At 44.9% G+C, this 15827-nt stretch overlaps 1 protein-coding gene across 1 annotated transcript; it reads left to right on the top strand.

Annotated features, from left to right (window-relative positions):
- The first annotated feature begins 8732 nt into the window (after positions 1 to 8732).
- ACTL9 (actin like 9) lies at positions 8733 to 9983 on the top strand. The gene has a single exon (XM_019757610.2). The coding sequence runs from the start codon at positions 8733 to 8735 to the stop codon at positions 9981 to 9983; it is 1251 nt and encodes a 416-aa protein (XP_019613169.2).
- The last annotated feature ends 5844 nt before the right edge of the window (positions 9984 to 15827 follow it).

The following is a 15827-nucleotide window of genomic DNA, read 5'->3' on the forward strand; positions in this document are numbered from 1 at the left end:
ACTTTTTCCACAGAAGCCTCTTATTTTCACATCAGAAGAGGGAAATCCCTGACTTTAAAAACTTTCACAAGATAGTTAGTCCTTCCAAATACCCAGAGACTTTTTCTTCAGTAAATTTTGGCTTCGCACGTTTAACTGCTCCCTTTCTGGGTCACTACGTGGAAAACTTGGAGACTGTCCTCCAAATTCTTCCTTAGAGTCTCTGCCAGGTCATATTGACATGCTGACCATGTCCGACTCCAGCCACTTCATCTATAGTGCTGTGTACGCTGTGGCCCATGCTCTCCATGAGCTGATTTTGGTGAGAACAGAAATGGGCGCTCCAGCACATACAGACGAACGTATGCTTCTTCCCTGGCAGGTAAACGTCCCCCAGAAGCAAGACAGGCATTGACGCCCTCGTGGTATCTGAGGTTTTTATATTGAAATGCAATATCATGCCTGTGTTTTGTTCTCAAGATCTACAAAATTGGGGCAAATGGAAAGAGGGTGATTTCACACTGATTATAGGTATATTTTTAATTATTATGTCTATTTGGAGAATTCTGCCATTGGGTGCTTAAATTCCAAACTATTAAATTAGAAATTATATGTGGAAAAATATTTTCTAATGAAATGCTTTAGATTATCCAAAGACAACTGATGACAAAACAGTGAGATCAAAATTGATCATATATATATACACATATATATACACACATATATGTATACTTTTCCTGAGAATGTATGAAATGCCAGAAAATTGGCATTAAATTGATATAATAACCATATCTGACTCCAGCTATTTCATCTATACTGCTGTATATAATATGCCCAAACCCTCTGTGAAATGTTACATGATATCTTAAAATGACTGGAATACAAATTGTTTTTAGACATAACTGTTCTTACGAAACCTGCAACAGTTATGGGAGCAGGGACTGTGGTCCCATTTTTAAATGTGAGAATAATGACGCATATAAACTCAGGATGTGGCCCCCACCCCAGGTTATAAATGGGTTTGTCTGGATTTTAATCCACATTTATCTAATCCACAGCCCATATATAAAATGTGTTTATGAACACTTGTCTTCAAAAATAAGGGACAAATACATTAATCAAAATTTGTTGATTTAATGAAATAAATGTATCTAATCAACTTTAATATCTAGACAAAGGCAAACATGTACATGTCAGAAAAGTTAATTTACCACCTACTTTCCATTTCTACTAACTATAATAATATTTGATATGCAATTTCAAGCTTTTGTAGAGTTGACTCAGAAAAGCAGGTGACTTTTCCCAAGATGTGATTTTAGATACTTTAGAATGCTTCCACTCACAGTAATTAAAGACTTAAACAATAGGTGCTTGAACAATAAGGGGTTAACTATTCACAGCTGAGTCCCAGAGGTTCAAAAGCTAACAACTGGCTGAATCAAAAATTTTATTAAAATCCAGAAATTCTGAATTTTTACTTTGTCATAGATGGTCTTTGCATTGTCATAAAACTCACCAAAAACACTCCTAAAGGCAAAATGGGAAAAACCCCACATTGTGCCTTTTTTAAAGCATAAGAAATAGCTTCCAAGAAGCCCCACCAGACCCCATACCTAAGCCACCATCTGGGCCACATCCTAGAATTTTTCAGATTGAATTCAATTACGTCCCCATTGTTCTTATTGAGAGAGGCAGAGTTTATGTCACTCGAGCCCCTGAGATGCTGCACACACAAAACTGAGCCTCTACCAAAAACAAACAAACAAACAAACAAACAAACAAAAAACCAAAACATGAGGGTAAGGAGGAAGGATTGCTTGGCACATGCCTATGGGCCTTCCAACTCTAATTTGAATGCACACCTCATTTCCAGCTCACAGCTCTCTTCTAGCTTCACCCATTTCTGAGGATAATGCAATTTACAAACAATGCTAGGGACCACATATCCTTAGATGAACAAGACCATGTGGCATGGTATGATATCCAGAGCACGGTGAATTTTCGTGCTAGTCTTGTCTGCGGGATAAAGGAGGGGAGTTTGTCTCCAATAGTCCACATGATCAAGGCTTGGTCACCAATGAAGAGATGATAGAATGGCCTGTTGGATTCAAAGAGATATGAAGTCATTTCAATATCGGTGACAGACATTATGGAGGTATCTGAACAGAGTCCTGATATGAGATTGAGTGGGCACTCCTTTAATTCAGCACTGAATTCACATCTTGACTTCATTCTAAAAATCTTACCCACACAAATCCTGAGCTCATGCCTATAGAAATAACAGATTTGTATAAGCTATTGTTTCTAATTTGGGGTATATCTAGTCATACAGCAGTCAAAAAAATAAAGTGGTTGAAGTTATAAAGTTACTGTGCGTGTGTGTACTTGTGTGTATACACCAAATATATCCCTCCATCTATCCTGAAAGCCTTAAGCTTTAATCATATATGGTCATTATTATGTTTAGATGTAAACACAAGTATATTACAGATTTCAACCACTGCTTTGTAGACACCATTTACATTTTCTTTGTCTATTTGCATACTATTTAGTCATCAATCTTCATTCTACCTAGAATATCAAACCATTTGACTGAGATTCCATATATTTCCATAGTTGAACAATCCCAGGCCATTTTGCAGGTGATTTATATACAAATGATGCTTTATGCCCATAATATTTTGTTAACTTTCTGAAAAGTAATCCTATACTTGGACTCAAGTTCCCAGACTTGGACTATACACAATGGGTGGTTCATAAAACATTCTTATGGTTTCTCTGTAGGCTCATTTTTTTTTTTAAGTAGATGCTTTCAGTAGTGTGCTCGATTATCACATCATTAGGTTCCTTTATCTAGAACACAAAACCTTCTACCCAACCAAGTGTTAGGCATGATAAGAATATCCTGGGACATACAAGATCTCAGAATCATTAATACACAGAAACCTGCATTGGAAAGATTTTTGATAAAGTAAGTAATTAAAGGAGAGGGAAAATCCTTTGGGATATTGTCATTGATTTACAAAATAAAGGTGATCAGATACCCTGGTAATATGTGATAAACACTTTAAAATAAGGAAAAATAACCATAGTAACTCATAAGTATATGTCTAGACAATATCAACACAGGGGGCTTGGCAGGGAGACAGTAATGACCGTCTATGAAGATCCAAGTTTTCTCTTAGGAGACGAAAAATACAGACATCTTTTCAAAGCTGCGAATAACGTGTAAAATGATGACTGACAATTCTATTTTCCCCTGCAGACACCTCAGTCTGTGTGTTGCCAGAGCTGTGGTCCAGAACCAGGAAAATTCCAGAGGAAGGAAAGCCCATCTGCTGCTTTACTTGTTTTTTTTTTTGCTCAGAAAGCAAACTTTCCAATCAGACAGGTAGAAAATACATAACTATCTTACGATAACTCTACATCGTAAATATTTCTCAATAAAAAGGAAATCAAGGATATTGGCAATAGTGTCCTCGTGCACCATTTTTCTTGATTCATTCCTTCATGCATTCCTTCAATGTGTCCACCTTTTAATCACGCTTGTTGCCCCATTTTGTGTTAACTCTGGTCTGGCTGTACTCATCCTACTAGGCTCCACTGTGGCACTGATTGCAATGGACACCTGTCTTTACCATCCAGGGCTGAGTGAGAGTCTCATTGTGTGATCTTATATTGGACTGCACTCAAGTCTGCCCTGAAATGTAGCACACGGCATCATCAAGGCAATCTGTGGGGGCCCGGAAAAATTGAGACTTATACTTTTCATATCCAGAAGATAAGCACAGAGGAAATACATGTCAAGTGTTCTAGAAATGTTTTATTACTTTATGTATCAGATCCCAGACACTGTTCAAAGTATGAAGTGCACATAGATAACTAACGCCAGGATGCTGCCCTTTGGAATATTATAATACAGTAGAGGAGAGGAGCATGTAAAAACCAAAAAAGGAAAAAGGAAGACACAACATTCTAATAAAAATGTAGGACCCCTAAAAGTAGCTATTACACCAGATATAAATTCAAGGAGTTATGTATCAAAACAGAACGTGTTATTGTAAAATATGAAATGTAGAAGGATTAATTAAACAATTCTTTTATTTTCTAAAATATAAAAAAATATCATGATGTTTTGAATCCTTCCATAAATACTATGAAATTCCAATCATCTCACCAGTAGGAATCACTGGGATTCAATCACTTGGTGGAGTCAACAGATGTTTTCAGGTGTGAATATGCTAATGAAAAAAGTGACTTCCCTTTCTCATGAACTTATTGGAGGTGGAACACCAAGTAAGTTGTGTAAAACAGAAAAAGACACAGAAGAACACAGGACTAATGACCCACAATAAAATATATACGTCTGTGTGTTATCTAAGGAAGTCAGAAGCTCTTGTTGACTCTATAAAGAGGGAATGGGTATCTGAGGAAAAGAAAGGTAACAGAAGTATTATGATTATTTTAAAGTTTGTACTATTGCATGAGTATTACCTGTGAAAAATAAGACCTTTAAGGGAGTAGGCCAACTACTCCCTTATTTGTGAATGAAATATAATTGAAACACAGCCAGCCATGCCCATTAATTTACATATTGTCTATGACTGCCATTGTGCTTTAACAGCAGAAGTGGATAGGGCAATAGAGACCATGAGGCCTGCAAAGCTGAAGATATTTACTATCTCCATTTTACTAAAAAAGTTAAACCATACTTCAAGGTGTACATGCATGGAAATGAAAAACAATAGCCCTCTGCTTTCACGATTAAAATATCGATTCCTCCAAAAATAAATATGGTGCAACAATACAAATCCATTCAGAATCCAAATTATTTACATTTGATCAAACCATTTCCAACATTTATATGGAAAAAACGGTACAAGAATAGTTACAAAAATGAAGAAGCAGAATGAGAAAAGACTTGTTTTTATCAGATATCAAGTTCTATATAGAAAAGAAACCAATAAATTAGGGAAATGATCAAAAAGGTTGTCCCAGAAATCTCTTCTTCAATATGTGAATAAGGAAATCTTTAACTTTGCCCCAAGGAAATATTAGAAACTATAGAAATACACTACTTAGTATGAAGAGAACACTAGGGACACTAGAGAAAAAAGTTGGGAAGAATCCATGCTCTTGGTGATGTCACTGGACCATGGGATGAACAAAACGAGACCCACCATATTCTGAAGACCCAGTTTGACTGCATTTCGTCTTAACCTGTAGCTGAAAGCCTTCTTCCTGAGATATGAATATAGAAACTTAATTAGGTGTGCCTGAGTATTACATCAGTGACAGTCTGTATGCACAATGACAGCAAAGGTGACCATTTTTTAAAAAGGCCAGAAATGAAGAACTTGTGAAACTAAAACGCTGAGTCGTTGCTCTTTCCCCAGACGCAGAGCAGTGTATCCAGTGCCCAGCTTAAGCATCCAAACAGTGAGAGAAGTTGCTGCCTCCCCAAAGTCATGACCTTCCTGGCCTTTGAGGATTCTTTGGGGAGGGCCCTGACCTGTGTGGCTCTGTACTTATCTGTCGTCACAGCTGTGGTTCTGTGGCTCTTTGTGAAGCACTGAGACACACCCATAGTCAAGGCCAATAACCGGGCTCTCAGGTACGTCCTGCTCATCTCTCTCCTGTGCTTCCTCTGCTCCTTACTCTTCTGGCCGGCCCAACACCACCACCTGCATCCTCTGACAGATCACATTTGGGGCTGTGCTCACTGTGGCTGTTTCCACTGTTCTGGCCAAAACCATGCCCGTGAATCTGGCCTTCAAAGCCCCGGAAGGCCAGGAAGAACAAGGCACCGGCTGCTGTGGGGGCTTCTAACCGTGTCATTCCCATGGGCTCCTTGATCCAAGTGATCATCTGTGGAGTCTGGCTGGGAACCTCTCCCCCTTTCATTGACAGAGACACACATTCCGAGCCCAGAAACCTCATCATCATGAGCAACAAGGGCTCAGTCACTGCCTTCTGCTGTGTCCTGGGATACCTGGGCTCCTTGGGCCTGGGGAGCTTCTCCTGGGCTTTCCTGGCCTGGAACCTGCTGACACCTTCAATGAAGCCAAGTGCCTGACGTCCTGCAGCTGGTGTTCTGCAGTGTCTGGGTCACCTTCCTCCCCGTCCACCACAGCACCAGGGGCTAGGTCATGGTGGCCGTGGAGATCTTCTCCATCTTGGCTTCAAGTGCTGGGTTACTGGGCTGCATCTTTGCCCAAAGTGCTACATTATTCTAATAAGACCCAATAAGAACTCTTTGAAAGGGTTGAGGAACAGGATAGGTTCCAGAAGAAACAGGCATTCAGGTTTCATCTCATAAGTCTATCCTATTTTTAGGCGTTTGAATAAAATGCTCAGATGTTATATATCTCACTTATATGTTACATAACAGTGTTTCTCGGATTTGTCTTTGTTGTTCATTGATGTTTCCATGAACCTTGGTCCATGTGCCCTGCTGCTCATCTAGAAGCACATGGCAGGACTTAATGAGGACAAAAACCCCCACCTCCTCTCTTTCTCCAGAGAGGCTGGTTGACCTCCCAAGTTTGGCCAGAACTGTGGTGCTTTCCTTGGGCGCTGCAGTTTCTGACTGCTCCTTGGAAGTTCTTGGCCTGAACCCACAGGTGTGGATGTAGGTGCCTTGCAAAGGCCAGCGCGTGCCATGTGATGCTGTCGCAATGAAGGCTGCTGGCCTCAGAGGGTAGGAGAGATGTGTCATCAACGTCTCACTCACCCACCTCACCCTGTGTCCATGTCATGATTACACTGTATTCCAGTCATTAAACACACACACACAATTCTGTGTCTCAGATATGAGTGGTGTACTCATTCAAATAGTACAAAACTGAAACTGCTGTACCTCTATCAAGGAATCCTCCCCTCTTTTTAAGAATCCCTGTGACAACCCTCAGTCAGCAAGACTCTCAAACAGGCTTCTAGCTCAGATTGATGGCTATCCTCAAAGCTTCTGCTATTGAATCTGGCCATTTCACCATCATCAAGTATACAGTAGGCATACCCTCTATTGCTTCAGCCTCTCCTCCATCTTGGAAAACTCATTTCATAACTAAGAATGTTTCAGACTACCTTCTCTCTTTTGTTTCATCAATTGACAGCATAAAGATTTACATTTGGGTAAAGTATACATGCTATATATAATGTCTTTTATGTTTTCTTCTGGCACCTTTAGAGTTTTTAAGTTTCAATTTTAGTTTTAAAACATATTTGGAATTTAGTTTTTCTGAATGCAGAAGTTAATTTTTAAAATTCATAGTATATGCTCCTCAAACCATTTATGTATTATTTTTTATTAAATCTATTGGGGTGACCTTGGTTAATAAAATTGTACAGGTTTCAACTGTACAATATGTAGATTGCATTGTGTGTTCACCACCCAGAACCAAATCTCCTTCCATCGCCATATATTTGACCCTCTTTATCCTCTTCTATCTGCCATCGACCCCCTTTATCCTCTGGTAACCACTAAACTGTTGTCTGTGTCTATGAGTTTATGAGTTTTTACTTGTTTTTTTTTTTTTTTTTTTTGGTCTGTCTTCTTTGTGCTTTTGGTTTTATATCCCACATATGAGTGAAATCATATGGCTCTTGACTTTTTCTGTCTGACGTATTTCTCTTAGCATGATAATCTCAGATCCATCCATCTTGTTGCAAGTGGCAGTATTTCACCTTTTCTTATGGCTGAGTAATATTCTATTGTATTCGAGGTCTGACAATTAAGGTGGCGACCTTGTTGCAACGATGTTGCTAAACTTTTTTGATATCAGAGGTATTATACATTATGAATTTGTACCAACTGGATAAACAGTTAACCAAGTTTACTATTTGGAAGTGCTGAAAAGGCTGAGTGAAAAAGTTAGACGACCTGAACTTTTCGCCAAGAATTCATGGCTCTTGCATCACGACAATGTACCAGCTCACATGGCACTGTCTGTGAGGGAGTTTTTAGCCAGTAAACAAAGAACTGTATTGGAACACCCTCCCTACTCACCTGATCTGGCCCCCAATGACTCTTTCTTTACCCGAAGATAAAGGAAATACTGAAAGGAAGACATTTTGATGACATTCAGTACATCAAGCGTTATGTGATGACAGTTCTGATGGCCATTCCAGGAAAACAGTTCCAACATTGCTTTGAAGGGTGGACTAGGTGCTGGTGTCGGTGCATAGCTTTCCAAGGGGAGTACTTCGAAGGTGACCATAGTGATATTCAGCAATGAGGTACGTAGCATTTTTTCTAGGAGTTTGTGAACTAATTATCCAACCTCCTACCCTCTTGGAAACCAGAAAGCCATGCTAGCTGACCACTTTCTGATTAATATTCTAAGAATTAATAATTTAGTATTCTAAGGAGGCCTGTGACCAGCTCTCAATACCACACTATACATAACTTCAAGCCAAGGCAGCAGAAGGACTCCTGGGTCTTCTGGGTTCTGGATCAGGGAACTGCATCAGAGGTCCCATCTGCAGAGCCCTCTATCCTACTTCTCCACATTTGGCCCTTTGTAGGGAATGCAGCATAGACAAGTACCCTGTGAGGCTTCTGGGGCAGGGAGGGCCCCCAACCCCAAATTGTGAAGTCTTCTGAGGGGGCAGCAGGCAAGCTGATGTCATAGATGGTCCCCTAGTCTCTGCCTGTGCCTACATGTGGCCCAGCCTCAAGCTTTCCTCCCCACACTCCACACCCAGAGGAACGGGGTCAGCCTTGCCCAGGAGCCCACCTGCCACCTGAAGCCATGGATGCAAATCACGCCAACTCCTCTGAGCCCCAGAGCTCCCCAGAGGTCCCGGGGCCAGGCCTGACCCCCAGCTCAAATCTGGTGAACAAGACCCTGCAGCAGGACGCACCCAGCATGGTGGGTGACAGGTTGCCGCCAAAGACCAGCGCTGTGGTCATCGACATGGGCACAGGAACTTGTAAGGTGGGCTTCGCGGGGCAGGCCCAGCCCACCTACACCGTGGCCACCGTCGTGGGCTGCCAGTGGAAGAAGTCAGCTACCATGGGGCAGGCGGTGCTGGAGTCGTTCGTCGGTGAGGCGGCCCGCGCGTGCCCAGAGCTGACGTTGGTGCAGCCGGTACGCAATGGTATAGTGGTGGACTGGGATGCAGCCGAGCTCATCTGGCGCCACGTGATGGAGCATGACCTCCGCGTGGCCACCCGGGACCACCCACTGCTGTTCTCTGACCCACCCTTCAGCCCCACCACCAACCGTGAGAAGCTGGTGGAGGTGGCCTTCGAGTCACTGAGCTCCCCTGCCATGTACGTGGCTTCCCAGTCGGTGCTGTCTGTCTATGCGCATGGGCGGGTCAGTGGGCTGGTGGTGGACACAGGTCATGGGGTCACCTCCACGGTGCCCGTCTTCCAGGGCTACCACCTGCCCCATGCCACCGAGCGCCTGGACCTGGCAGGCACTCACCTGACCGCCTTCCTGGCGGAGACGCTGCTAGGCGCCGGCTTGCCGCTGGGGCAGCAGGACCTGCACACCGTGGAGAAAATCAAGCACCAGTATTGCTACGTGGCCTCCGACTTCCGGAAGGAGCAGGCACGGCCAGAGCACGAGTGCCGGCAGAGCCTAAAGCTGCCGGATGGCCGGGCAGTCACACTGGGCAAGGAGCTGTTCCAGTGCCCAGAACTGCTGTTCAGTCCCCCGGAGATGCCTGGGCTGTCGCCCGTGGGCATCCCCACCATGGTCAAGCAAAGTCTTCACAAGGTGCCCCAGGAGGTGCGGGCGGACGTGGCCCAGAATGTGCTGCTCTGCGGGGGCTCCTCACTCTTCCTGGGGTTCCCCGGCCGCTTCCAGGAGGAGCTGTTGGGCACTCTGGCCCCTGAGGCGCACGCGGTGGTGGTGGCGCGATCCACTCGTAACTTCTCGGTGTGGATTGGAGGGTCCATCCTGGCCTCATTGCGCGCTTTCCAGTCCTGCTGGGTCCTGCGGGAGCAGTACGAGGAGCAGGGGCCATACATCGTGTACCGCAAATGCTACTGATGTGGGCGGGGGCTGGGGGGGCAGTAAAGTCGGTGCTACCCAGCCAACTGTGTCCTGCCTTTCCCCAGGGCCAGTCGGTCCATGCCTGGACCCAACCCAGACACAGACCTCTAACCCTGTCAAACCCATCTCCCACGATCCGTGCCCCCCAAGGCATTCTCAGCTTAGGACTTCACCCAAGTGCACCCCCAAGACATTCCCAGACTTGGACCCCTTAATCTCTCACCCTTATGATCTGCTGCTTTTGATATAGCCCCTGAGATCCCCCTGCACTCTAAGCCCCCCAGTTCACTCCCTTGCTATGTCCATCAAGGACCCCAAACCCACACCCATAACCTGTTCCTCTCCAAGGAACTTACTCCACTGATGCTCCAACCCCTCTCCCAGAATCTTTCCACAAGTGTTCCAAGACCTAGGTCCACCCTCGTAATCTGTCCCCTCTTTCTAATGCCCACAAACATAACCTCAAAATCCACTTGCCAAGACATCCCTGGTTCTGAGCACCCCAAATCCACCTCCTCGTTGGTCTCCCCTGTCTGATTATCCAAAGTTCTCTGACACCCTGATGTTCTGAGCACCCCTAGGATCCCCCTTACAAGTGCTGAAACCCCACATCCACCATAAAGATCTGTGTTCTGCTTCTCAAGGGTTCTCTTCCTACAATGACCCACTGAAGGATACCCCAGTATCCACAGACCCCTAATTCCATCCTCCCCCAAAACTCTGCACTCCTGGCATAATTTGCTTCCCCAGACTTCTCCTTCCCATCCAGGTCTCCCAGGATCCATTCCCTATCTGTATCCCCAAAGAGCACCCCGTTCTGAGACTCCCAAACCCACAGATGGCCCCCACTGCTCTCAGCCTACTTCCTGCGGTGTCTGCCTCAGAAATACTCCTGGATGGCCTGTTTCACAGTGTACCTCCTGACCTCATTCCTCAGCCCCTCCCAAAGATTTCTGGTCTCCAGGACCATCGCATGATGACCCCACTAATGCCCTCGGTGCCCCTGTTTCTTACCCTCTCCCAGGGTCTCCCCATGATGAACACCCAGGACACACCAGCCTGGGATTTTCAGATACTCCCCAGAACCCACCCCCAGGACCACCCCCAGGTCCCATCCCATTCATTGAGACACCAATAGGCAGTGACATTTCCGAGGGCTGCCCAGCCCACCATGACCCTGGGCCAGATACCTCAGGTGGGGGCTCCACCTGGACACTGGCTTCCTTCCCCCACCCCCCACAGGTCTCCAGGGACCGACTGTGCTGCGCTGTCCATCCCCATCGCCCTCCATTCCCCTAGTTTACTCCATCTCCTCAGACCTTGCTCAGCCTGCTCCTGTTACCAAACTCAAGGGGTTTGTAGCTTGGGGTGCTCTATTCAAGAAGGAGACGTGGTTGTGGTTAGGTGGTTTTATTTACTTGCAGCAAATAAAGGAGACAGGATTCACATCCAAAGTTCTGCCTCTGGAAGAAGGCTTGGCCATTGCTTGTATACACTATTGGTTAATTGCTTGTTGATTTCTTCTTCGCAGTTGGCTAAACTTATCCTGTTGGGGTTATAGCTGTGTCTACATTTTAACATTTAGCAAGAAAAGCATTTAGTAAGAACCTCCCAGACCTTGAGACACTTGTCCTATCTGACATTCCTGCAACACCACCCCAGGGGCTTTCTCTGGGATCTGCCCTGAGGACCCCTTATGAAGTCTCTCCCACTCCACCCTGTCCCTGCAGAGGCCTGGAGTCCAGCCTTACAGGATGGGGAGGCTGGACATTCTCCCCACAGGGCGCCCTGGCTCCTTTCCCCCCCTCGGCCATCCTCCTCAACCTCCTTTGGCCCTGGCTGGAGGCAGGACCCTCTGCCTTCAGGTCCTCCAGCTCAACAAACACCAGAAACCCCATCCTTCAGCCTGGGCACATCCTCCCAGTTTATCAGCAAAATAAACTTATCCTCTCCTCCCGGTCCAAGGAATTGCCATATTTATCCTTCATTCATTCAACCAGTCAATATTTACTGAGCCCCTTTCAACAGGCTCTGCTGTCTCTGTCTCTCTGAGTCTTTCTGTGTGTCTCTGACTCACCTGCTCATTTATTTGTGGAGAATTGAGGCCATCACACCCATCCCCCGCATCTGCCATCAGATGATAAATGTAGGTGAGGGCCCTAGCTATCCCCACCCATGCTGTCTCACGGTGTCCAGTCCCAGGTGCTCCTCAGCTGGAGTGGAGGTTGGCTCCATAGTCAGGCCAAGATCTCCAGATCACAAACATGCAAGTTTGGAGCACACAAATCGCCCTCGCCTCACAGCCCCACAAGGCAGGTAGCCTCAATCTGTAGAAATCAGCAAAAAACCCCAAGAGGTTACAGGGAAATAAAGGGGGAATGTCTCATTCTTCCCACCAGGGGGCAGTATCCCCAAGCTCAAGGCACAGAGGGCTGCTTGGAATTTAGAACCGAAATGATTGCAGCCAACCATCATCCCAGACCTCAAGTGAGACCTAAGTGGAGGTGCCAGGGCACTTCCAGCCACACACACTCACACAGAGGGGATGTGGGACAGGCTGAGACTCTGATGCTACAGGATGTGAAGAGGATGCAAAAACCCCTGCTATCCCTGGGATGCTGGGTGGACTCTCATTTAGACCAGACTAAGGTTCCCTGAACTCAAACCTTGCCTGGGGGAGAAATTTTCTCTGTAATCCTTGGGGCACGAGCCCCTCCTGTTTGCACACTCCCAAGAATGGGGAGCTCACTACCTCGAGTCTGTTGTGAGAAATCTCACCTCATCCCAGGAGTCATGGGGAAACCTGCACTTGCTGCCTGTCACTCCCCACCCAGGGCACTGAAAGCACCAGAGACCCTGATCCCCCCATGCACATACACACACGCCTGGGGTCTGCTCTTTTCATGTGGATGGGGGGCTGCATCCTGACCTCGCTGTATGCCTTCCTGTCCTGCTGGGTCCTGTGGGAGTAGTACAAGGAGCAGGGGCCCCACATCATGTACTGCAAAAGTATGGTTTAAGGAAATGTGTTTGTGCCGAGAGGTGGACTTGTGATGGTTAATTTTACGTGTCAACTTGGCTAGGCTAGGTACTCAGGTGTTTGATCAAACACAAGTCTAGATGTTGCTGTGAAGGTATCTTTTTAAATGACATTATCAATAAACTTCCAATGAAATGAATTATCCTTCATAATGTGGCTGGGCCTCATCTAATCAGTGAAAGGACCTAATAGAACAAAGACTGATGTCTTCCAAGAAAGGAGGGCCTCTGCCTCCTTTGGCAGTTGGTAAACTGCCTTTGGAATCAAACTGCAATTCTTCCTGGGTCTCCAGCCTGCCAGCCTATCCTGCAGATTTTGGACTTGACAGCCTCAAAAAGTTTGTGGCCAATTTCTTAAAATAAATCTCTCTTTCTCCATGTATTATTATTCCTCTTATTATTTGTGTTTCTCTGGAGAACCCTGACTAATATAAATGCCAAGACCCCTCCTACCTCAGGACCTTTGCACCTCCTGTCAGTATGCTCCTTCTCACCTTCCTTGTTCTCAGTAGGACACAAAACTCAGGTGCCATAAATGGAATGATGAAAACAATTGACTTCAGGTAAACATAAAAAAAAAAAACAACACAAAAAAAAACCATACAAGGTAAAAATCACCCTGAACAAAGTCAAGATAAATGACAATTTAAAAAATAAATTTAATAAATAATTTTTGAAAGACAAATGACAGAGTAAACTATAACATAACAAAAAGGGATGCTGTCCATAATATAAATAATCAATAAGAAAAATACTGCAACAGTCCATGGCAAAGTTAGCAAAGGATATGAACCTTGAGTTCACAAGGAAAGAAAGACAAATGGCTCTTGGTCACAGTAGAAGGTTCTCAACCTCATAGGGGAAATGAATATTAACACCAAACAGCAATACCATTTATAACATTTCAGTTTGGCAAAGATCAAATGATTGATAACACGCCAAGTTGGTGAGGCTGTGGGGAAACTGGCACTCTCTGACCTTGAGAAGAAAATTGGTGATAACCCTAAGTGGGACAAGTGGCAATGTCTACTTAAATGACAAATGCACACACCTTCTGACCCCGCTATCACACATCCAGGAACTTCTCCTTCAGATACAGTCACTCATATGGGAAATGATGTAAATACTGTTATCCAATGTACACTGCAGCACACAAAACAACATATGCATTTTCAGTGTTATGTGCTGGTCCATGAGAACGGATGAAATACATTTCATTCAAACACAGAGGAATACTGTGCAGCTGTGAAAAAGAAACCAGCACACTGGGTTCACTGACATGGAGTGATTCCCAGGATATATTCTAAGTGAAGAAAGTTTCAGATATGTTACCATTTATGTAAAAACAGGAACAAATGGATACGTAGATATTTTCTTGAAAATGCCTAGAATAGCCCCTGAAGATCTCTCCAGAAATCTGAACTGTGGTTGCTTCTAGAATAGTTTCTCAAGGTTTATTTCATTATTACGCCCCAAGGAGCAATCAGTTTTAGATATTTTTTTGTAGTTGCCCCCACCATGAAAGTTTCATACCACAGATCCACTGTATATCTGTTTATATATCTGAGGTGCATCTGCAGTTTATACATAAAAACACGTTTTTTTTGCCTGCCCCCTAGAACCAATTTTCACCCCTTGGGGTCAACATCACCTCCATTGAGGATTGATGCTCTTGGGGGTACCCAGGGGCCTGGGTATTGAGGTGGGAAGGAGACTTCTCACTGCCTGCCCTTTGAACTATTAGAATTTTGAATCATGTGAATTTTGAACCGCATTTCTTTTTTTTTTTTAATTTATTGGGGTGACAATTGTTAGTAAAATTACATAGATTTCAGGTGTACAACTCTGTATTACATCATCTATAAATCCCATTGTGTGTTCACCACCCAGAGTCAGTTCCATATTTCTTTTTAATATGGAAGTTTAAGTTCCTCTGACATCTACCCAGGCAGCTCCGTTTTCTTCCTCTCTCCCTAGCTGTGCTCACCTGACTTCCATTCGTCGTTGGATTCCTTGTCAGCGGATGGTGTCACGTGCCTCTGTCATGAGTTTCAGGAGAGCAGGGGGCCCGCGTATGTATCATTCACCCAGCACACAGTCACACCCAATAAACGTTTGTTGAATGACTGAGTGAGTGAGTCAGGACTTTGGCTGAGCTGAGAGGAATCCTCCTACGTAGGGACCCCTTCCCCTCTCTTCCTCCTGGCATTGGAGTCAGGCCTGGGTTCGAGTCACCCCTCCTCAAGTGCTGTGTGACCTTGAACGAATAACCTGATGTCTCTTAGCCTCAATCAACACACCTGTGAAACGAGGGTGATATCAGTGCTTGCTTCCTGAGGCTTCATGCGGATTAAATAAGATCACACAGGTGCGCCAGGAAACGGAAGGACACATCTCAAACTGTCATTATCATTGGGGCTATGGCTTATGGGAGGGTGTTCACATTTACTCTGTATACGACTGTATTGTTTGAATATTTCACAATGCAAATGCCTCCATAGAAATAATTTCTTAAACTCATTTTGAGTAATGCCTAAAATGGACTTAACATGCTCAGTACACAGTAAGTGCCAAATAGATGGTGATAAGCCTGCTATTTTGACTAGGGTGTGTTAAAGAGAGACCTCAAGTCCTCCAGCCACCTGCTGGCCACCAAGAGCCTGGAGACCATCCTCCGAGGGTTCGAGCAGAGAGAGGGGTCCTGCACAGACCTGCCCAAGTCACTGCACAGACCTCGCCCCACGTCCAGACCCCCTGTTGTTTGGCAGACCCAAGGGAGGTAACATTTGGAGGAGGTAGGTC

Source organism: Rhinolophus sinicus, linkage group LG07 (genome assembly GCF_036562045.2).
Source record: "Rhinolophus sinicus isolate RSC01 linkage group LG07, ASM3656204v1, whole genome shotgun sequence".
Lineage (NCBI taxonomy): Eukaryota > Metazoa > Chordata > Mammalia > Chiroptera > Rhinolophidae > Rhinolophus > Rhinolophus sinicus.

Excerpts from the sequence above, each read along its gene's own strand:
- ACTL9 (XM_019757610.2), top strand. The coding sequence starts at position 8,733 with ATGGATGCAAATCACGCCAACTCCTCTGAGCCCCAGAGCTCCCCAGAG.